This window comes from Pungitius pungitius, chromosome 18 (assembly GCF_949316345.1).
Source record: "Pungitius pungitius chromosome 18, fPunPun2.1, whole genome shotgun sequence".
Lineage (NCBI taxonomy): Eukaryota > Metazoa > Chordata > Actinopteri > Perciformes > Gasterosteidae > Pungitius > Pungitius pungitius.
In genome coordinates this window covers 7,378,484-7,400,652 of record NC_084917.1, presented here as the reverse complement: position 1 = coordinate 7,400,652, position 22,169 = coordinate 7,378,484, and the positions used below count along the sequence as shown (strand labels likewise).

Below are 22,169 nucleotides of genomic sequence, written 5' to 3'. Positions count from 1 at the left end.
AAAAGTATTTTAAAATACCCAGAGATAGTAGCGTTTGTCTTTTTTTTTCTCTAGAAAGTAATCATGGTAAAGAGGATCACAATATTTCATGTCAATTTTAATGGGGAGATTGAAACATGTTGAGGTACAGAACAAAATGTTACATTCGATGCAAAAGCTGCCAGAACGCACAAAACAACTTGATTTCCTCATTTGTGCGATGTAGCTGATGAACAATGTTGTCATCATTCATTTCTAGACTGTAACTGGTGCCTGAATGTGATCAGTAACAAGAGACAGTGGACGATGTCTCTGTACAAATATTGTTGTAAAATATTGTAAAATAAATATTAATAATAAACTCCTAATTCAATTATTTTTCCATCTTTGTGCTTCTTGTCCAAGACCTAATAAATAACTTCAACTGTATTTATTTACAATTCATTTCGCTGCATTCAGCCATTGCACACGTTCCGGTTTCCTGACACTAGGGGGCGCTGCTGGTAAAGAAAAGCGTCCACCCACTGATACTAGTTCAGTGTTTGCCTTCACTGGATATAAACACACTAATGAATTTTGTTCAAGGTTTTCTTAAGACTGTTAAAGCTACAGTAACAAAGTAAGCTGTTTGGGAAGCTGTTATTTATTTGCGGTACTTAAACCAGGTTCATACATTTCAATCGATGTACTGGGAATTGAAGATACAAGAACTAACTTCTTATAGATTTACATTAAGAAAGAAATGGGTGTAGAAACGGTATAAAACTTTCCATCAAAAATATATATTTATATAAAAAATATGAACATCTCATGTAAAATTTCATTGACGGAAGGCCTTTTAAATTTCATACAAACCTGCAGCTTCTTGCATTAAAAAAGTCCACAATTATCAGTTCATCTCACAAAACGACACACTTCTTCTTCCTCTTAGAGGTGTTTTGTTTTCGATTAAAGGCCAAAGTCCTTTTGGTGGCCTCCCTGAAAATGTCTTCCACGTTCTCCTGATTCTTTGCAGAACACTCGAGGTAGAGCTCTGCATTCATCTGCTGCCGGATCTCTTCACCCTGCATCCCCCAGAGAACCCGCCCAACACCACCAGTCAGACTTTTGTAAGCTGGACAAGCTGGAAGAGCCTTCTCATTGCTTGGATGCTGTAGTATCTGGGTGTATCTGAAGCTTGCGGTTACCGTGCTTCCTCTTGCACATCGAAGTTAACATCCTGTGACCTCATGCCCGTTGTTACAGGACGCAAAATGTCTCCTTCATACCTCACCTGTGAGAAGGTGATGGGAGCCTGGTCCGTGGCTTTGAGCTTCCTGCAGCACTCATTGTCCTTCCTGAGGTCGGTCTTGCAGCCAATCAGGATGACCGGCGTGTCCCGACAGAAGTGCTTCACCTCTGGGTGCCACTGGGAATGCAAAATACTGAGGAATCACACGGGTTGTGGGGTCTTTTTTTCATCCTTATTATGTTTAGTTTTTTTCAGCCTGAGTTGTATCGGCATGCACAGAGGGAGGGGTCAATGTCCAACATGCAGGCTCATTCGCATAAGTTAATCATATCCAAAAGAATGCCACCCAAAATCAACAAACCAGACTAACAATCATTAACTAAAAAGAAAGCCTGTATCTTGGCACGATGATAACGCGCAAAACACAAAGGATCACCTTAATCAGGACGTTCTCATAGCTGGTCGGGTTGGTCACGTCAAAGCAAACTAAGATCAGGTCGGCTTCTTGGTACGAAAGAGGCCGCAGTCTGTCGTAGTCTTCCTGTCCTGAGAGAAAGAAGGAGAACGATACCGATGTTGGCCGATGCGTGAAAAAAGTGTCCGCACAATTGTTAATAACAATCAACGTGAACTAAACAAGAAGTGGTCCGTTTTGGATGCAACAGCCTGAACTTAAAGATATGACGTATGAAGTTAAGGCAGATGTATGAAACCACATCCTGGATTCTGCTTCCTTTTTACTCAGATGTAAGGCTCTCTGCTGCACTTTGTCAAGAGTTTTCCTGAAGATTAAATAGCTTTAAACAGCAGAAACACAGCAGTTTGAAACAAAGGTGGGCAACGTTCAAATAAATACACAAATGTACAAAAGGGTACAGTTTGACACAAAATCAAATATATACTACATTTCATTAAAAAAAAGAGTGGTTGTGAATAAAATCTAAATATCAAGAAAATATATTGGAATTAAAATCAGAGACCCATTAATGTGTTAACTAGCAAATTAGACTCTTTTACATTAAGTGATTATGTTCTATAGTAACCAAATAGAGATTATATAGAGTACAGTCAATTGTAAACGGAATCTATTTTTGTCTTTTGTTTTTAAAAAATACAGTAACATAGATATTTAACATTTTTATAATATCCAACATCAGACGTGAGGATTTTACTTAATGTAGGTTTCAGTGTTATTTTAGAGGTAAAAAACAACTTTTTTTCACATTTACTTTTGCCAGGCGGTTTGATTCAGTATGCAGGAAGGCTGTGTTTATCCGCACTATATTTCTATTCTGTATCCCTCCACATTATGTGAAATGTAAAAACAGCCAAAGCAATAAATATCCATCATGTTCTACATTGAGGGGATCATTTTTTTCTTACCAGCTGTGTCATACAAGTTGAGCTTTATCTCTTTTCCTCCCAGAGAGACAGTGGTGGTATATTTTTCAAACACTGACGGTGCATATTTCTGTGTTTGATGCAAAAAAAAAAGGCAAGATGTCCACGTTATGAAACAACAGTACTGTGTTTTTATATTCTTCGATACTGCCCGTTGACAAGTTCTGTCATTTCATCTGTGATCCCTGCTACAACAGGCCACTCATTTATTCTTACAATAATAAACTGTAGAATAGAAATAGACTGAATTCATCTCATAAATGAGAACTGAATATCAATAGACGAAGTAATTCACATGACATAAAAACCTTTCTTACCTCAGGAAAATCCCCTTTAGCATAAACCAAGAGAAGAGATGTCTTCCCACAGCCTCCATCTCCCACTACCACAATTTTAAGTTCGTCTCCCCTCTTCGTGGTACCGTTAGCAGTCCCACTCCCAGCACGGCTTTGTGACATTTCACCTCCAAATCAATCAGACGGAGCGGGGCTGAGGAGTCTCTTCTCTTAGGCTTCTCTCAAGTTAGATACATAGCAGAGCCTGGCGACCATGTGTTTGGAAAGGCTGAGATGATGTACAGGCAGTGTCGAGAGAGAGCGAGAGAGTGGAACAGATGAGGCTCATGATTTACCGGGTAGCTCGCTCTGATCACCACTTCCTGTTCCTGTCACATTGAAGATGTTTCCAATAGCCCCCCCCCCCCCTCCAACCCGACCTGTCCTGCGCTTACCCCTGCACTCATCTCCTGTCCTATCATCAGTCAGCGGCATGGAGTCCAGCCGGTCCACTTCCCCCCCATCGAGTGTGCATGCCTTTCTCATTTTCTGGGTGGGCACTCAGCAAGAAGCACTGCCTCCATCAACAGAGGGGTGCGTGCGCTCGAGATAACGCTGAAAATATTCTACATGAATGTTGTCAAGTGAGCAGGTTTTTGTAACAATGACAGATTACTAGATTTGTATCCAACACGTTGGGAATGTGTGGCCTTGGCCTGCTGTGGTGACGGTGGAGGTGCTCGTGTGCTTATTTTGGGGTTAGCCGCCATTTTCCTTTATCATGCGTGGATGTTTGCACCATTGTGGAATATTCCTTGAATGGCAATCCATTAAATATCAGCCGGATGACGATGGACCTAAATTACTCACTTTTATTCATGGAAAACCAACATGAGGAATATAAACACATCAATACTCAGAAACTTTAAATACATTTGTATACATTATTTAACCGGCCTGTGTGCAGAATCTAATTGTGCAAATTGATTTAACAAAAAATAATAATTAAAAAAAAAACAATTTGGTTAAAGTGTATTTTTTTTTTTTTACCATTTAACGTGATTATTTCAATTCCCAGGGGTATTTTACAAGCAGTGTGTCAGACATACTCCGTCTGTATGGCTGAACACAGCAGTGACATCACAGATTGGGTTGTCAGAATAAACTATTCTCTCTCATCCCAGGGTGCGACATGAGGACATCTTTACCCAGCATCTCACTAAACAAATCAGCAATAAGAAAAACGGATTAGGATACTACATTCTGAAGTAGAATACGTTACCATAAGGTGAAAACATGTTCGTGCTGCTAAAAACTGGGAGGTGGCGTGTGTGCGAGACACGATGCTATAAAGCGTGAAGTATAACTTATTAGCGTTTAAGTCATGTTGAAACAGATGTTGAGTAATAAAGAGTGCCTGGACGTGTTCAGTTGACCTGGATATCAAATAATCTGGAAGATTGCGAATGCTCTTGTACACTACAATCCGCAATAAAATAATATTTTTAGTCTCACCCTGAGTTGATGGTGGTTGTAATTACAGAAATGTGTAACATTGGTTATCAGGAGAAACTAGTTCATAGAGAATGCGTCTGCATGGAGAGATTAAAGAAACGTTTGCGTTTTTCACTTGAAACTTGATTCAGTATCTGGTCTGGAACATTCTCTCTCTCAGTATTACTCGTTGAGTGAAGCGACAAAGGCACATTAAAAAAATACATTAAGGTGGTCTCGGGTTGGAAAATATGCAGTTAACTGTGAAGGAGTAGGGAAAATGGGAGCAAGCGGTCCCTTTAAGAGGATGAGCTGGCACTGACTTTTCCTTTGCCTATTTGAAGAACAATAATCTTTCACATATTTTTCCAGAATACACACATTTACCGCCATAACTAAAAGGGAGTTTAACCCATACCATTGCTTCTACAGCTTTTACTGTGCAGCATGAAGTGAGTTCACCGTGTACATTTTCTGTAGTATTGTGACAGGCTAAAAATTGTGTTTTGAAGATGGGCCTAAAGATATTGAAAAGGGTAAAGGTGTGTTAAAATCCATCAAAAAGCAAAAGCAACCTGCTTCAATTTCCAAAACAATAAAACATGAGGATGAGGGTATAATCTATTTATTTGAACATTTCAGGAACATAGACAGGTAATAATATTGCCAAATAAGTGACTACATCACAAGGCATACTGTGGAAAAATACACTAATGATACTAGATATGCAAATATGTAAGACCTAGAGAATAAAAGATAATATTTCAAATAGAATAATACATGAGCCTACCATCAATGGCAAAATATTGAATAAGCAAGTGTAAGCATGAGTAAAAACCACAAAGCACAGAGGATACCTGATTTGATTCAGCGAACAATCCGTCAAAATAAATGGCTGAAAAAAAAGCAGCAGGCAGTCAAGCTGTTTGCCTGACTGCCTGCTATGCTGACTCCATAGAAAAAGCCATAAAAGCGTACTCATGTGCTCCAATAGCTTCTACAAAGCAGTACATGGCTGTACAAGCTGGGAAAAATGCCCGCATTGCTGTACAAAAAGTGCTTGTTTGACTTACAAGGTGAAACTGGTAGCCTTACAAATACACATCGTTGCATATAGAAAAAAAGGATATTAAATTGTCCTGAAGATGTAGGCTACAAAATATCCACACGTATACGACCCCTCTTTCGTCAATTAATAAAAGAAAGAAACATTTGTCAAAAATGTTTTTGTTTTTTTTCGTCGTGCAGAGAGACAGCTGTCGCGTAGAAGAGAGGCCAATCCTCTGTGTGGAATATTCCAGTCTGTCAGCGGCGCGCAAAGCTCAATGGCGAAAGAGGAGGAGGAGGGCCCCCCCCCCTTTAAATCAAAAGGCCTATAAATAACCTCATTGGCGGATTTTAACGCAAAATGTTGCTCTTTTGTTACCTACATGAAAACCTTCTTCTCAGTTTGTCCCCCATTTCACTGGGCCGGTGGGGGAGGAGAGGGGGGGGGGATCTAGAAAGAGAAGAATGCAGTCTGCAGCCCCGTGACCTGCAAACGGAGGAATGCGCGCACTTGGCAGCGTGAGCTCAGAGTGGATAACAAGAAAAACAGGCCTGCGACACACCGACTTCACGTCAGGCTACACGCACGCACACACAAACAAAGGAGTGCCTGCCGGGCAACATGTTGTGGCACACCTTAAAACCGAAACAAAAGACAGAACCGCATCTTTTGAGTTTGTATTTTCTGATCTGTAGTACTTATATATAAAAAAAAAACAAGTGGTCCGACCTGACGTTTTCCTCGAGCCAAAGAACGGCGCGTGACTCTTTCCCCTACATACAGAACAACGGGGCTGCTGCCGCAGAGACTTCCCGATGACCTTATATGGCGATGTGGGGGGTTTTGCAACGCGCTCGAGCTCGAGCTCTCATGGCAACCGTCCAGAGAGCTCTCGGATTACTGCCGTTGCCAGGGCGAGTCAGCCCAGTAACCGACAGCCCAGAGGCGCCACTTTGTCAACGTTTCCTTTCCGTAATAACGAAATGTCGACTGTGTATCTTCCTCTTTTTTTTCTTCCTTTATCTTTGGCTTCTTGTTTAAAAAAAAAAAACACCACACCGATTCGAGCGAAAGCGTCCTCGCGTCGATCGGTGTTAAGACTTCCTGTTGTATCACCGAGAAAATGTCCTCGGAGGGAGCCTCTCCCAGTTATGGCGCAGCAGCATTTTACAGCACAGTGCTGTCCTTTGTCTGTAAAGAAGCCATTTTGAGACAAGAGAACTGCAGAGAAAGCAAAGCCAGGGTAGTCTACTTATCACCAAAGGGTCTCTTGGATAAAGGGAAGCAGTGACATTTACAAGATTTCTCCCCATAAGATTCCTTTTCCTCGTTTAAGACTTGGATTACATGTTTTTGAATGCAGACTGTAAGTTTACAATATCAAACAAAAATGCGAGTTATAACGTTAGATAAATATGACAAACGCCAATACAGTTTTGCTGATAACGTTGTAAGCAGAAGTATGTTTTGTTCATGTTGTCTGTCCAGTAATTTAACTTAAACTTACATTCAGACATAAACTGGTAAATGAAGTTAAATAGCTCAAAATCCATTACCTTTTCAAAACAACATTTCCTTGGTGTTATGTGATGTAGCTCAGTTAGAAATGCAGAAATTAAAGAGGTTATTGCCTACTTCACTGCAATGCTGTCTTCAAGGAGAGAGAGGAGATGGTTTGCATAAAGCCCACACAGATATGATGCTTGAAGATGCATATTCGCTGGCCGACAGGCAATTCCCACTGATCAGAAAAGTTTTTAAAAGAGGTCTTCTGCCTTTTGTGCTAATGGATTCCTTCCTTTTCAGGAGATGCTCTGCCACTCCTTATTAATGCCATTATTAGAGGATCCGAAGATGGAGCTGAAAACATTCCTCCTGCCCCTGCGTTTAGGCCTGTTAACTGCATTTCACCCAAGTACTGAGGTAAATATTTTAACCATATAGGTTTTTCCTTTTGTTTCCTCTTTAAGTTCGACAGTCTATTTTTAAGTACTGTTGCACAATGTAAATCTTACTGGGCATTGTAAGACATTTACATAAGCCCTTGTAACAAGGTCAGGCTGGCAATTACACTGTGGATGCATTTGGTTATTTTATGGCAAATGGAGAGCCTGAATGTAATTGTTCTTTAAATTGTCCCCAGAGTTGTAGGAGGAGTAATCTACAACACACAAGCCACCACGGTGTTAAGCATTACTGTTGTAAGAGGACAGTGTTTAAAGTCATTTATCAAAGCAATTGTGTTATCAATCAGCAGTCAAATGTCCAGGCAGCACGATCAACTATGTTTGCAAAAGGCCATTAATTATCCATGGCCTCCTTTCTGTCATTTTGAGGAGCAGTGGCATATAACCTGGACTGTAAGATATATATTTACAGGTCTGCATGCCATTGAACATTAAATAAAGTTTAATATACTACTACAAATGCCAACAGTTCTGTGATCAAATACATGATAGCTCAATAGATACGTTAACAGAACAAAACATTTTTAATTAAAGTAGCTGCATGCCTCACATTTTACATTTTAAATAAGCAACAAATATACAATTATTATAAAAGAGATGAACTTACTCATTGTTACTCATATCCTACAAGGCCATATTTGCAATGCCAACAATCAGACATTACTTTAACAGATGATTGTCCCCCCTAGTTTAACATCTACAAGATTATACAACTGTTTATTCAAACATTTTGGTTTCTTTTCACTTAAGAAACATAAAGACTATTATATGGGTGTGCCATGACCTAGTTAAGACAAAGATGGTTTCCAGGCAGAGGAAAAAAGGCTCAAGATGTCACAGGCATTACATCCAGTACATTCTCTTCCTTCTTCTCAATCCTTTAAAAGGAGGAATCATAGTGTTTATCATAGTCCGTGAGAGATGAGGAAATCAAGTGTAAAGATCCCTTTTGGAACAAAGGAAACCCATATAGGCCATTGAGTCCTGTTTCAGGAAAATGGCTGCCGAGAGCGCTCGGCCCCCTCTCTCTGCTCTCTGTTGAAGGACTCGTGAGCCGTGCTTCTAATAGCAGGCAGCTCCTCTGCTGCTGCGCTCTGATTGGCCCGCCGATCCGCTGCTGTTAACCAGCCAATTGCCCGAGCACTGCAAAACCCAGGCAATGTCAAACAAAAAAAAAAGCATTTTTAGAAACAATATAAAATTCGCAAATATAATTAAGAATTAGAACTACATGCGGGGGGGTTAAGATTGTGTGATTAATAAAAACTTGAAAGCGGTTTTAAGGCGAGGGACAAAACAATGGTTTGGCACTAGTTGGTCTGGATTACAGCAACTGATAGAGAAACAAACCGCCGAGATCCAACGGCTACAAATATTGGCCCGGCTCTTAAATACAACTCGTTAGCGACCGAGTTTCGCGTTATAATCCATTAATCTGTTAGTAATTTAACGTTAGCGGGCAACTAGCTCCCGAGCAGCGGTGTTACCATTGGATTGTTTTGTTTAAAAAAAACATTATTTTTTGAACGAATGCTCGTCCGTACACAAAAAAAACTAGCGAAGCGTTTTTATTAGTCTTTGGGGGCAGTTAAGAAGATATTACCTCTGTGTCTTGTGTTTGCCATTTGGGTAAATCCAACCGACAGATTCCACACAAAATGATTTAGAGATTTAGCGACAACACGCCTTTAGCAGTTCTGTAACAATTACACGCGTACACACGAGCATTATCACCCGAGTCGCTTAAAACGTTCCAAATGCATTAAAGGTGATAGTATAGTCAAACAAGCAGCGGAAATAGAAAACAAGTTTATAGCGAAAGTGCGGCTAGCGTCGGAGGTGGGCAAGCCTAGCGGTGTATTGTGGAAGAGACAGAAGCTACAGACCAGAGGCACACAATATGTGTTGGCTCTCGCCGAAAAGGAGGCAGTATTCTTCAAGCTAAATCATGTAAATGTAAGCGGCGAGGGGAAAGCGATCTCGTCTTTTCGTCAATTAAAGAAGAATCCCTCGATCGGACGAATCATGTCCAAGCCAGGGGAGAAAAACAGGTTGAACGAAGACCATGGCAGAAAGCAGAGTTCAAGTAAGCTTGTTCTTTTTTTCCTCCCCTCTTTCTCCAGCCCTCCTAATGCCTGTTTTCCGTAACTGGGATACACGCTAGATCCCGTTTTTAGCTCTCACTTTGGGCCACCCCGCTGCCGCCAAAGTCCTGGCTCAGTAACGTTTGGCTGTGTTTTAAAGTGTCGGGGTTGAGAGCCTTGGAGGGAGGGAGGGTGGTAGTGGTGGTGGTGGTGGTGGTGGGGCTGCTAACGGGACCGGGTTTAGCTCTTCGCCTAACGATAGCTCCTCTCTCCTCTCCTCTCTCTTCCCCCCCGGTCGCTTGCCTGTCGTTTTTTCCCCCCAAGGTCTGGCGAACGGCATGGACAGTCATCCCGTGTGCGGCTCGGCGGAGAAGCGGAGTCACCACTGGAGAAGTTACAAGTTGATCATCGACCCGGCGCTGAAGAAGGGCTCCCACAAACTCTACCGCTACGACGGGCAGACTTTCAGCATGCCGGTGAGTGTGGTCCAGCGAGTCCTTGGACGCGGCGAGCAAAAAAAAAAAAAAAAAAAAAAGACGGCCACAATAGAAACCGAGGAGCCGACCTCCATGACAGGTTGCGGCGCGGGGGGCCACGGGCATGCTCCGGCGGGTCGGACTTGCTTATTTTTTAATGCTAGACTTGCAACAAGTTCTCAACGTGTGAAGTTGCGCAAGTATGGATAACAGCATGTCGTCCCCTCCTCCTCCTCCTCCTCCTCCTCCTCTCCCACAGAACCCCGGGATACCTCCGGTGGACATGGTCCGAGACCCGAGGATCGGTCCTCTCTGGTCTAAGTACAAAGACATGGACCTACCGGTGCCGACGTTTAAGGTATCTACCCCGACACAACGCATGATTCCGGATTTTGATTCCTCGAGGAAAAGCGTGGCTGTCAAAAGTTGCACAGACACCCCCCCCCTCTCTCTCATCTCATCTAGCACGCACTGTGCTCCCGGCACGCGTGCACAGCGCACGGTCCGAGCGGTACCGGAGTGGTCACGATCACTACTCCGGTACCGCTGTGATGACAGCTGTCAGAAAGTGGCACCGCGTGGTGCAACGTTTTTTTTTTCCTTTTTTTTTTCTTCCTTCTCCTCTGACGTGAACTCCTCTCATCCCGACTTCCAGATCGACGAGTATTACATCGGCCCGGTGCCTCCCAAGGAGGTGACGTTCGCCAGGCTCAACGACAACGTTCGGGAAGGATTTCTTAATGACATGTGCAAAAAATTTGGAGAAATCGAGCAGGTCGAGATCTTGTACAATCCGAAGAACAAAAAGCACCTGGGGATCGCCAAAGTGGTTTTTGAGAACGTGAAAGCAGCCAAAGTGGCGGTGCAGTCGCTTCACAAGACGTCTGTTATGGGAAACTTCATCCACGTGGAGCTGGACCCGAAAGGTAAACAGTGATTCAGTCATTGGAGGGAAAAGATGTGTAACCTACATTGATGCATGCTCGCAGCCTTCTGTCCCGTGCAGCAGCAGGCCGTGCATCCAAAGTGAAAACGTTGCCTTGTTTTGAATTATTAGGAGGGCAGCCATCACGTGTTTAAATGTACGTGTGTTGCCTGGTAACGTGGGATAATTGAATTTTATTGAATGTAAGGCTGCTCCCACGGTGCTGAGGGTGCTGTGTACTCCCACAGTGCCTAATTTCAGACCTGTAAACAAACGCGACTCCTCTCACCTCTTCACATTGCCTCTGCAGAGTCCCATTTTAATGAGGAAAATTTTAATTATCTCAGTTAGAATCTTGAGCGGAGATTTGGAGACTGCGGGTGCTTCCGCTTAATACGGAAAAAACATGAATTTCTCTTTAAGACAATTGAAAAGTATTTATTATTTGATTGAAATTTTAAACGGGAATTATTTTTGCCAATGTGTAAAGTTGTGTACTGGCTGCATAAGTGTGTATTCCCATGACTGTGTTTATTTTATTTTCATGAATATTCATAGTTGACAAGTGTTGCACTTTTGGGAGTATTTGGTAGATCTTCAGACATGCTTGTGTTGTTATAGTCTGTAAAATATACTGTGTGCGTTACATGTAACTTCCTAGATTACTAAATGGGATATTAACAATATTTATTATACTGAGTTTCACAGTTTACAGGAAGGCACAAATGATATGAAATTCCTTTCTGATGCTCTTACAGTACATCATTTGAAAGAGTGCGCCATGAAAGGAAAATGCATTTGTGTATCCACACATGTTTACATTTTGAGTCCAGCTACCGGATTAGTTTTAATAAAGCCTGCTGGCATTAAGCCTTCTTTATAGACTTGTCATCAGACCAACGCGTCTTTCCCCCTCTGCAGGTGAGAATCGCCACAGGTACTTCCAGCTCCTGATGAATGGCAGCTTCACGCCGCAGACCCTGCCTGTGGGCGGAGAGGAGGCCAGGGAAGTGTCCCCTCGGAGCCTGGCTGAAGCCCTACTGGTAAAAATGCGTCCAACAACATGTAACAACAACAAAAAAAATACAATTTGTTGGTGTGCTTATTAGATATAATGGTGTTAGTAAAACAAATGTTGTTTGGTAGATCTCAGCCTGGTGATCGCCGAATTGTTGCGCTGCTTCGTAGGAATAACTGACCAGTCTAAGCTGACATCCTTATCTGCAATCCATTTTATCAGCGCAGCAGGTGGTAGAGGGGAGCGGAGGAAATGTTATCCGGACCCTCGCCTGTGGACTGAAATGTCAAAGCCACTGAAACGTGCACTTTGGCCTCGTGGCGTCCCTCAGGCGTTGTGCTGGGATACTCCTCCCCTAGTTGTTTTAAACGGCAAGATGAAAAGATGTCATTTTTCACTGCTGCGGTGATGTTGTGTGGTGTAGAGTGTTTGGAGGTGACTGCGACGCCTCCATTGACCACGCTCCATTTAAAAAAAAAATGAATTCTTTTCTCCCCCCCCGAAGGCCTGCGAGCCGATCCGCAGACTGTCGGACAGCGGCCCGTCCGCCGCCGGAGGAGCGCTGCCCACCAGCAGCTCCACGACGCCCCTGTCCCACGAGACGGGCTACTTCAGCCTGAAGCAGGACACCCCGCAGTCCCAGGGAACCCCTCACACCCCCCGGCCGGCCGGCACCCCCTTCTCCCAGGACTCCAATTTCTCCAGTCGACAGTCCACGCCGGCGTACCAGCCCAGCCGGGCAGAGAGCGGCGTTGCTGGCAGCGGCGGCGGGGGGGGTGGCGGCGGTAGCGGCGGCGCCGGTGGCGGTACTGGCGGAGGTTACAAATCTCGCAGACACGAGAGCAAGTTCCACGACGCGTACAACCGCCGGCCGGAGAGGCCCCAGTACCGCAGCAACATGTACAGGAGCAGCGCGCCCGAGCAGCCCCCCTTCAAACAGCCCCCGCTCACGCCACCCGAGCCCCCGCCCTCCACGCCTTCCTTCACGTACACGCCGCCTCTCCCCGCCACGCCCAACTTCAAGTCCGCCTTCTCGCCCTACCAGGCGCCCCTGCCCCCCGCGTTCCCCCCGTCGGAGCCCGCTTTCCATCACCCGGCCCAAAGGGAGGGCGAATACGTCCGGCCGCCGCAGCCGCAGCCGCCTCAGGCCGCGGCCACGGACTTTCTGCCCGTCAAGGACCGACCGGAGACTCCTCCGATCCCGGAGCCCCCGGAGCCCCCGGAGCCCCCGCCGGAGCCCTCGCCCCAACCGACCACCCCTCCGCCGCAGACGCCGGAGCGCTGCCCCTCGCCCGCCTCGCCCACGCTGGACCCGGAGCGCAACAGCCTGGACTCGCGCATCGAGATGCTCCTCAAGGAGCAAAGGACAAAGCTGCTGCCGTTCCTGGAGGAGCAAGACTCGGACGCCGAGGTGCGCATGGACGGGAGTCCGATCTCCTCCTCGTCCTCGCAGCTGTCCCCGATCCCCGCTTACACAAGCGGCTCCCAAGGGGGCCCGCAGAACTCCCGTCCCATCAGCACCGGCTTGGAGGACATCAGTCCGACCCCACTGCCGGAGTCGGAGGACGAGGAGCCCGTCCCCGGGACGGCCTCCCTGATGAAGACCATTGGCTCCCCTGCCCAGGAGAAGACGGGCAACAGCGACCTCAAAGATGGACATTTTCGAGGCCACACTCCCACGGATGTCGCTGAAACGGTAAGACGCGTGTTTGCATTGACGTTCACGTGAACAATATTTCCGCCTGTTAAGTCGCATTGGAGGCAAAAGAACAGCGCGGGTTTCCAAACGTGGTCAGAAAGATGTCGCGCCGATAGTCTGTGTGAGTCGTTAGTGCCACAGAGCGGATGTTTACTCACAGCTGTGACGATCACACCGAGGACACCGGAAGTGAGGTTTTAGTTTCAGGTGATTGTAGTAACTTTCCCTTTTTTTTTTTTTTTCCTTAATCGTTCCTCTTAAAGGAAACTCCAATCTCACGTGAATCGATGAATGAAAGGCCGCACATAAAAAGGATGTTTGTTACCTCTGTTACTATTTTCACGTCTGTGCCGTCTACAAATATGATTTTAAAACAACGAACTAGTAGTGTTTTACCTGTAAATAATGTTTGCACGATAGTTGAGTTGCGGTTGAAACAACTCGAATCCTTAAAAAAAATCACCTCCTTTTTGGAGTCATAGTAACACCTTCTGGCCCGCAATGTTGTATTTCTACACTTGTGCTTGGAGAAATGAGACCTGCTCTGGTGTGTGTGTGTGTGTGTGTGTGAGAGGGGGGGTTGAGCGCTCTTATTTCCGCTTTCAAACACTCTCCACACAACGTGCCGGAGAACAGTTTGGCAGTTAGCCCCATTCGACAGCACACTTCCTGCTTTTGCCGGAGCCCGACAGTCAGGATTGGCCGCAGCGTCTGGCGTCTCACATTTCGAGTTATCGCAAAGCAAGCGGTGCAAACAGTTCATTTGTATAACGACGCCACTCCCATGAGTTTACCTCTTAGTTCCATTCCTGCAGCAGCTGTAGCAGAAGCCCTTTTAATGAAAGTAAACTGCAGCTATGCCAAACCCCAACGTGAGTGGGTCTTATTGCACAGGTGTTGCACAAGCATGGGGAGCAATAGGAGTTGACCAATGACATGCATCGGCTGTGGTTGACTTCGAACACCGAGTAAGGCATTCCCATCATTGTTTTCAAACTTTACGCCTAATTAATGTTTATAATTAAAGCTTTTACAAATTTGAATTCAAAGTCCACCCACCAACCTTATCTCAAGGTCGACGGCGTCTGCCCGGTTGTCACGGCCACGAGAGGGGGGGGGGTGATTGTGATTGTGCAACCCGCCACTTTGACCTCGCGTAGTCCTGACCGGTTGTTTTCTCTCGCACAGGGTCACAACTCGTCGGGTGAAGACATGGAAATCTCCGACGACGAGATGCCCGGGACCCCGACCAGCGGAGGCGAATGTGGCAAGGGCATCGTCATGAACTCTGCTGTGTCCCCGATGCAGACCATCCCCATCCCTCCGCCCGGCTTCCCCCCGCTCCCGCACCAAGGCGGCTACCAGCTCCCGCACCACCACCTGGCCGCTCACCCGGGAGTGCCTCACCACATGCTGCAGCACATGGCCCACTACCCTCACGGCATGATGCCGCTGGTGCAGATGGAGCTGATGAACTGCTTGCGGTGGGAACAGTGGAGCACCGTGCCCATGTCCTTCCAGATGCAGCAGCAGATGCTGAGTCGCATGGCTCAGACCAGAGGCCCCTACCAGTATCCGCAGTTCATCGACAGCGGCGCATCCGGGCCCTACTTGGGACCGTACCAGCCTGTGACCATGGGACCTGCGCCCGCCGCCGGCGCAGAGGCACCCGGACAACAGTGGCAGAATCCCAGTATACCAAAGTTCAACCCTACTGTCCCCCCTCCAGGGTACGACACTAAAAAGGAGGACCCCCACAAGGCCACGGTGGATGGTGTCCTGCTGGTTATTGTCAAGGAGCTGAAGGCCATCATGAAGAGGGACCTCAACCGTAAAATGGTGGAGGTGGTGGCCTTCAGAGCCTTTGATGACTGGTGGGAAAAGAAGGAACACTCGGCAAAGGTAAATCCTTTATTTCACCTTCTGAGATACAAATGCAGGGTGAGATACAGAAGCAACGTGCAATGTGTGGGGAAACGTTTCTTAACCCTCTACTCGCGCGTGTTCTCCTCCACAGGTTTCTTTGACCCCGGTGAAGGGTGCCGAGGCGAAGGAAGAGGACAGACCCAAACCCAAAGAGCCGATGGGTTCGAGCCTGCTGGAGAACTGGAACAAGGGCGAGGGGCTGGGCTACGAGGGGATGGGCCTGGGAATCAGCCTGCGAGGGGCCATCCGCCTGCCCTCCTTCAAGGTAGCGCCTCGTCTCCTCCCGCCAACGCTAACGGCGCTGGGTGGAAACGCCGGGTTTTTAATGGTGGCGTGTTGTGTCCAGGTGAAGCGGAAGGACCCGCCAGAGGCCGCGGTGAGCGGCGACAACAAGCGAGCGCGACCCTCCACTCCGGTGGACGACGAGCTGGAGGACGAAGGTGACGCTCCTGCCGGGCTACTCGGTTACACTTGCGGCCATTTCTTCGCCCTTCTGGCGTTTTCCCCCCGAATTGCTTTTTAAAAATTATTTTTGTTTGTCAGACCGGGATCGAGACGCGACGCAGCTCCGGATGGACGATTCCAAAGAGGACTCCGACAGCGCGTCGGCGAAGCGGCGGCACTCGCGGCCGCTTGAACTGGACAGCGAGGGAGAGGAGGAGCTGGACACCTCGGGAAAGGAAGAGGAGTCACTGTCCGATAGGGAGGAGGAGCCCGACAAAACTCAGGCTACGGAGAGGCTGTCGTCGGGCAAAGTGAGCGGCCTCACACCTAAACCCTAATTCTGAAAATCTGTTTGTTCACATTGTGCGCTTCGACTGTTGGGGCATTTTTAAGCATCCTCACGATCTGTTATCATCTCTTAGGAGAGTGGCGATGAGGAGGGTGACGATGAAGGCTCATCCAGTGACAGCGCTTCCTCGGATTCGTCTGATGAAGGTAATATAATTTTAAAAAAACGGTTGTTTTTTATTTGGTTTGCTGTTTTCTGTGATTGATCATTCTTCTTTCACATTTCTTTCAGAAGGGGCGAGCTCTGCTTCCTCCAAAGCCAGCTCTGACTCTTCGTCAGAGAGCGCCGACTCCTCAGAGTACGAGTTAAGCTCGGAAGAAGAGGATGATGAGGAAGAAGAGGAGGAGGAGGAAGAAGAAGCAGAGGAAGAGGCCTCCACCACAGCAACAAAAGATGTGGAGGCTCAAGTCAAAGTGGCAGAGACCTCCTCGTCCTCCTCGTCCTCATCAATTTCCTCTTCTGATGAAGACGAAGGGGAGGGTGAGACCAAGGCGGCGTGCTCTCCTCCGGGGACGGCGCCAGAGGACGCCAAGGACCAGAGGAGCCAAAAGGAGCCGAGCATCAAACCCAAATGCAGACCTCCGAGTCCGGAGGCGACGGAGGACCTGAAGCCTCCTTCGCTCAAAGGAACCCCAGGTGAGGGTCTGCTGTGTTATTCAGCTCATGTGGCATAAATCCCCATATGGCCAAAAGTTACATCAAATTACAAATGTGTATTTATTTTTGTCCTGTAGTCAAAGAGCGAGACATCAGTGTCAGGCCTGAGCACGTGACAGGCCTCCGTCCGCCGACCCCCACGGGGGCCCTGCCCGACAGCGACCAGGAGGACGCGAAAGCCAAAGGTAAAGCCGAGCCCGAGGAGGTGCCCTGCACCCCGGGGCGATCGGCCTCGTCCCGCGTAGACGCCAGGTCGCCCGTCCCCAAAAGTGTCTCCGCTGCGTTGTTGCACCTCCCTCTCCCTCTCCACCCGCCCGCGGGAGGTCGATCCCTCCTCCATCCGCCCCCCGCTCCCCTGCCCGACCTCCCCCAGCGGGCCCGGCTGCCCACGGACGAGGACATCCCCCGCACGCCGGGCCGGGACCTGATGGAACGCGCCCGAAGTCTGGGCAAGTCCCAGAGCACGGACGCCATGCCCGTCACGCCCGGCGGCGAAGCCCCGCTGACGGGTGGCGGCTTGCTGCTCATCTCCCCTCACATCCCCGGCAGCCCCTTTTCTTACCCCGCGCAGTCCCCCGTCCTTGGCGCGGGGGTCCCCCGCACGCCGGGTAGAGACTTAACCTTCACACCTGTCTTCCCCGACCCCGCAGCCATGGCTTTCAATCGGAAAATATCCACCGAGAGCCTGGACGAGCGACCCGTCTTCAAAGAGCCGCCCGCCAGCACCGCGTCGGGTCAGGCCCCGTCGGCCGGAGCAGAGGCGTCGGCCAGCGTCCCCGAGGAGCTGCCCGTGGACGTCCCCGTGGCGTCGGACACTGCCCCGTCCAAGAGGAAACCCGGGCGACCCAGGGGCAAAAAGGGCGCGTCGCTCTCCGCGGCCGATGAGTCTCTGGAGCCGTCGTCCGAGTCCGCCCTGCCGCCCCACCACGCGCAGACCACCTCGGCCAAGACCCCCCACCGCCCGAGCCCGGACTTCAGGGAAGGAGAAGCGAAGGCCCGCGCGGTCCTGCCGGACGAGGACGGCTTCCTGTCCCACGAGGAGGAGGAGGAGGCGGCGGTGGCCACGAAGCCCGCGCGGCGGGCGCGGCGAGGCTGGGAGGAGCTGCTGCTGGACGGCCTGTCCCCCGTCACCTCGCCCCCCCGGCCGTACTTCAAGCCGCGCTTCGAGTTCGAGGAGATGACCATACTGTACGACATCTGGAACGAAGGCATAGACGACGAAGACATACGGCTGCTGCAGATCACCTACGACAAGATGCTGCAGCAGGATAACGGCAACGACTGGCTCAACGACACGCTGTGGGTCAACCATCCCGATATCCTTTACTAGAATGTTCTGTGTGCGGGTCACATGCCAATGGTCCCACGGCCCACTTTTAAGAGGTCCAGTAAAATGACGTGAAAAGCCAGCATTGTAATTGTTTGAGTTGAGCTTTGTGTCGTAGCAGCACCCCCTGGTGGTGAAAACTAGGAGCGTTTTGCCTGCTGTTAGCACAGCGGATGCTGCTGATGCTTTTGGCATCTCCGCTGTGGCCCCCGAGGCCTCTGCCACCCCGTTCCTCCCTTCAGTTTCCTCCTTGACTTCCCTGCACCTACCAACATCCCGAGAGTGAAGAGGAAGAGGAGAGACGACGGCATGAGAGATCACATGACCGGCTGCGCGCGAAGCGAGGGGTACTACAAGATCGACAAGAAGGATAAGATCAAGTACCTTCAGAGCACCAAGCTGCAGTTGGAGGAGCCGCCGGTCGACACCCAGGTGAGTGACCCGATTTGGTGATTTGGGACTTCGGTTAAAAACCGCCGCCTGCATTGTGAACACCCATTTGACGGCATCCTCCCCCCTGCAGGGGATGAGTATTCCTGCACAGGTACACGCCTCCACGAGATCCGGCTCGGAGCGGCGGTCAGAGCAGCGGCGCTTGTTGTCCTCGTTTGCGTGCGACAGCGACCTGTTGAAGTTCAACCAGCTGAAGGTAAACGAGGACGGACCCCGATTTGATACACTCTGTTTTAAATTCATTTTTAATAAAGTAGACGGCCGTAAAAAGCCGACTGACGCCCGCCTGCTCTCCTCCCCTTTCAGTTCCGCAAGAAAAGGATCCGATTCTGCAAGTCGCACATCCACGACTGGGGGCTGTTCGCCATGGAGCCCATCGCCGCCGACGAGATGGTGATCGAGTACGTGGGGCAGAACATCAGACAGGTGAGAAGGCGCCGTTTCGTTAGTGGTGAACCGACGTCATTCGCAAGCAGTCGGGGTTTCTAAAAGGGCCAAATCCGTCACTGCCAGGTGATCGCCGACATGCGGGAGAAGCGCTACGAGGAGGAGGGCATCGGCAGCAGCTACATGTTCCGCGTCGACCACGACACCATCATCGACGCCACGAAGTGCGGCAACTTCGCCCGTTTCATCAACCACAGCTGCAACGTAAGACATCGGCACGATGCTCTTTTTTTTTTTTTTTAAACAACAGAGAAAAGTAAGTTAATAGGATGCTAACGACTCTTCTTCTTCTTCTTCTTTCAGCCCAACTGTTATGCGAAGGTCATCACGGTGGAGTCTCAGAAGAAGATCGTGATCTACTCCAGACAGCCCATCAACGTCAACGAGGAGATCACCTACGACTACAAGTTCCCCATCGAGGATGAGAAGATCCCCTGTCTGTGCGGGGCGGAGAACTGCAGGGGAACCCTGAATTAGGGCTGAAAAACATTCACGCCCCGAAGATTGTTTACGTTTCATGGTGCTCTGGAAACACAAAAAAATAAAAAAACGCCTGCCAGTGACACGGAGCTTACTCAAACACTTGAACTCGCTGGTGCAGCTCCTCTCAGCTCGGACAGTATTTCAGCTGCTGGTTTGTACAGTTTTACACGATTCTCGTTTTGGTCTCATAAGCTTTACGAACGCCACGCGTGGCACAAACTACGCGTTCACCCGCTTAGCGACACGGCTGAGACGCACAAGCCCGACCAGGACAACGGAGACCAAGGTCGGGCCTCTTTCTGGCTGCTACCTCCTTGTTAGCGGGTTCCTCTCCGCGGGGGGGGGGGGGAGGCGCGACAGAAATGGTTAAATCCAGCCCCTGGAAATCTGGCATATTTGGAAATCCCGCCCTGCTTTCACCAGCCAACGATGGATCACGCCGCTTCCTATTAGTTTATGCAAAAAAAGAGTGCGGAAGCTGTATCACTGATGGTCCAGTGTTTTCCAGTTTTGTTTGGGTTGTTTCTGTGTGCGCGTGCGTGTGTGCGTGCGTGTGTGACAGAATGAGTGCGCTGCCCTCTGCAGGCCACAGCGCAGTGCGACGCCCTGGTCATGTGGAGCAAGAAAGGGAACATTTGATTCGATTCCACTCTGCATCCACGGGGGTTCATCGTTTTTGAGAATACTTCCTAATTTGGAGTTTTTGGGCTTGTGAAAGTGCCATATGAATGTGAATCTGTCCCAGCCGCCCGCTGACGGACATGGAGGATATTTTTTTGTGTCGCTTAGTGCTGGTGTAAACATGCATGTGCAAAGGATCGCTGCCTGTGTTTGTGTTTCCCTCGGATGGCTTCCTGCTCCGTAGTGTTTGTGTTCTTCTTCAATCGCTCGTTACTCTTCCAGTGTTCAACGTCTCCCGTTATCAGAAGCCAGCAGCCCCCCCCCCCCCCCCCCCCCCCCCCCCCCCCCCAGCAGGGCGCTGTTCCTTCCTTATGATCTCGATTCAGCAAAAACACTCGAGGCTTGCACTTCTGGTTTACACCCCCCCCCCCCCCCCAGTCCATCCCAGCGACCCCCCCTTCCCTCTTCAAGACCAAGTCACTCACTGCTTTCTTCAGCTGAATTGATCCTCTTTTTTTCACCAGTGATGTTTATATTGTATGATAACTTGTACAGAAGATCTAAAAACGTTTTTCCTTTTTTTTTTCTTTTTATATCTTCATAAGTGTAACACTTTTAAGATGCATCTTGCTCTCATTTTCTTTTTTTTAAACAAAAAGACTGAGTATTTAAAATATTTTTCAGGGATCTGTAAAAGGAATCTGAAAGTTTAAAAGGGTTGAATATTTAAAGAAAAAGGCCCACTGTGTACAGGAGAAGTCTCCACCTCCCTTTTTGAAAGATTGTTTCTTGTAGAAACGTCTTCATTTTCTGCCCAATTGCTTTGTAATCCTAAAATGTGTACATACGGTAGCTGTGAATACTAAATGAAAAAATATATATAAATATATATTTTTGTTCCCTAGGGATTTGCTACATTAACACAGCTCAGAGATCGATGTAACATAATGAGGTGAGCGACGAGCTGGTAGCAGGATATTCAGCTTGTGTCAAGCTTATTTTTTGTTTTTGTTTTGTTTTTTGTTGTAAATTCTATGAAAAGTTGTTTGCGGTGCGGAGAAAAAAAAAGCCCGAAAAGGTGACCGAATCGACATGGAAAGAGGATCGAGGCATCAGCCTCTTTCTCGTGTCTATTTATTACACAACAAACGTATGAAAAAGGAAAAATTGGAAATAAAGCAATTTTGCATACATCCATAAACAGCGTTTGTTTTACATGAAAAATCGCTTCAATGGATTCATTCACTGGTCGTCTCAAACGACCCCCCCCCCCCCCCTCAGGACGATTCATGGAAGGAAGGCAGCAGCTGAGCAATGAGCCTGTGTCAGGCCGGCCTGATCACGTGATCCTCCGCCATGACAAACACGCCAACAGTGAGCACACGTGAAGCGTCCACCCGCACGCAGGCCGGGGCAGTACAAGAAGGATAAAGTCCATCAGCCTCATCCTCAGATCTTGTGAGAGTTTGATCTCTTGAAATCTGCCACTTAATATATTATATATATTGACTTTACATATATTTTTTTATAATAATTTTTTACCTATTTAAAAAAAATCTTTTCTTTTTTGACCCTACATATTTTGACTTTTTTCACAATATTTTTTTCCCATGACATGACTAGAATGATCTTAGATGGAGCAACCTACACGTCCCTGTCACTAATGCCAAATGCCCCAAATTTCTGTACTTTAAACCTTATCTGGGTTCAACCCTCAAGGGACATGGTGGCTCTTCCTAAATCCTTTTTTAGTTTTGGGTAACTGACATTTATAAAAAATCATAATGGGATATTGCCCCAGAGACGGATTGGTGCATCTTGGAGGATCAACCATGCTATTCATCCTTCCTGCATTGGTAAAGGCA

At 48.0% G+C, this 22,169-nt stretch overlaps 2 protein-coding genes across 5 annotated transcripts; one reads left to right on the top strand and one right to left on the bottom strand.

Annotated features, from left to right (window-relative positions):
* Positions 1 to 20: 20 nt before the first annotated feature.
* On the bottom strand, positions 21 to 7,241 carry rhof (ras homolog family member F). 2 transcript variants are annotated; one of them, XM_037484104.2, is made up of 6 exons: positions 6,985 to 7,241; positions 2,929 to 6,619; positions 2,594 to 2,681; positions 1,647 to 1,756; positions 1,253 to 1,387; positions 21 to 1,043 (listed from the first exon to the last, which is right to left on the bottom strand). In XM_037484104.2, exons 2-6 carry the CDS (start codon positions 3,067 to 3,069, stop codon positions 879 to 881), a joined length of 639 nt encoding a protein of 212 aa, XP_037340001.1. In that variant the 5' UTR covers positions 3,070 to 6,619; positions 6,985 to 7,241; the 3' UTR covers positions 21 to 878. The 2 variants fall into 2 exon arrangements, with proteins under 2 accessions (XP_037340001.1, XP_062414821.1); XM_062558837.1 differs by having other exon boundaries at positions 7,064 to 7,241.
* setd1ba (SET domain containing 1B, histone lysine methyltransferase a) lies at positions 7,235 to 21,499 on the top strand. Of its 3 annotated transcripts, none has more exons than XM_037484091.2 (18): positions 7,235 to 7,351; positions 9,804 to 9,955; positions 10,215 to 10,313; positions 10,611 to 10,881; positions 11,802 to 11,923; positions 12,404 to 13,594; positions 14,786 to 15,499; positions 15,615 to 15,788; positions 15,870 to 15,963; positions 16,067 to 16,278; positions 16,390 to 16,462; positions 16,548 to 16,952; positions 17,051 to 18,289; positions 18,566 to 18,732; positions 18,824 to 18,949; positions 19,060 to 19,179; positions 19,267 to 19,404; positions 19,504 to 21,499. In XM_037484091.2, exons 2-18 carry the CDS (start codon positions 9,818 to 9,820, stop codon positions 19,675 to 19,677), a joined length of 5,457 nt encoding a protein of 1,818 aa, XP_037339988.2. In that variant the 5' UTR covers positions 7,235 to 7,351; positions 9,804 to 9,817; the 3' UTR covers positions 19,678 to 21,499. The 3 variants fall into 3 exon arrangements, with proteins under 3 accessions (XP_037339988.2, XP_037339987.2, XP_037339984.2); XM_037484090.2 differs by lacking the exon at positions 7,235 to 7,351 and adding an exon at positions 8,534 to 9,481 and having other exon boundaries at positions 16,551 to 16,952; XM_037484087.2 differs by lacking the exon at positions 7,235 to 7,351 and adding an exon at positions 8,534 to 9,481.
* The last annotated feature ends 670 nt before the right edge of the window (positions 21,500 to 22,169 follow it).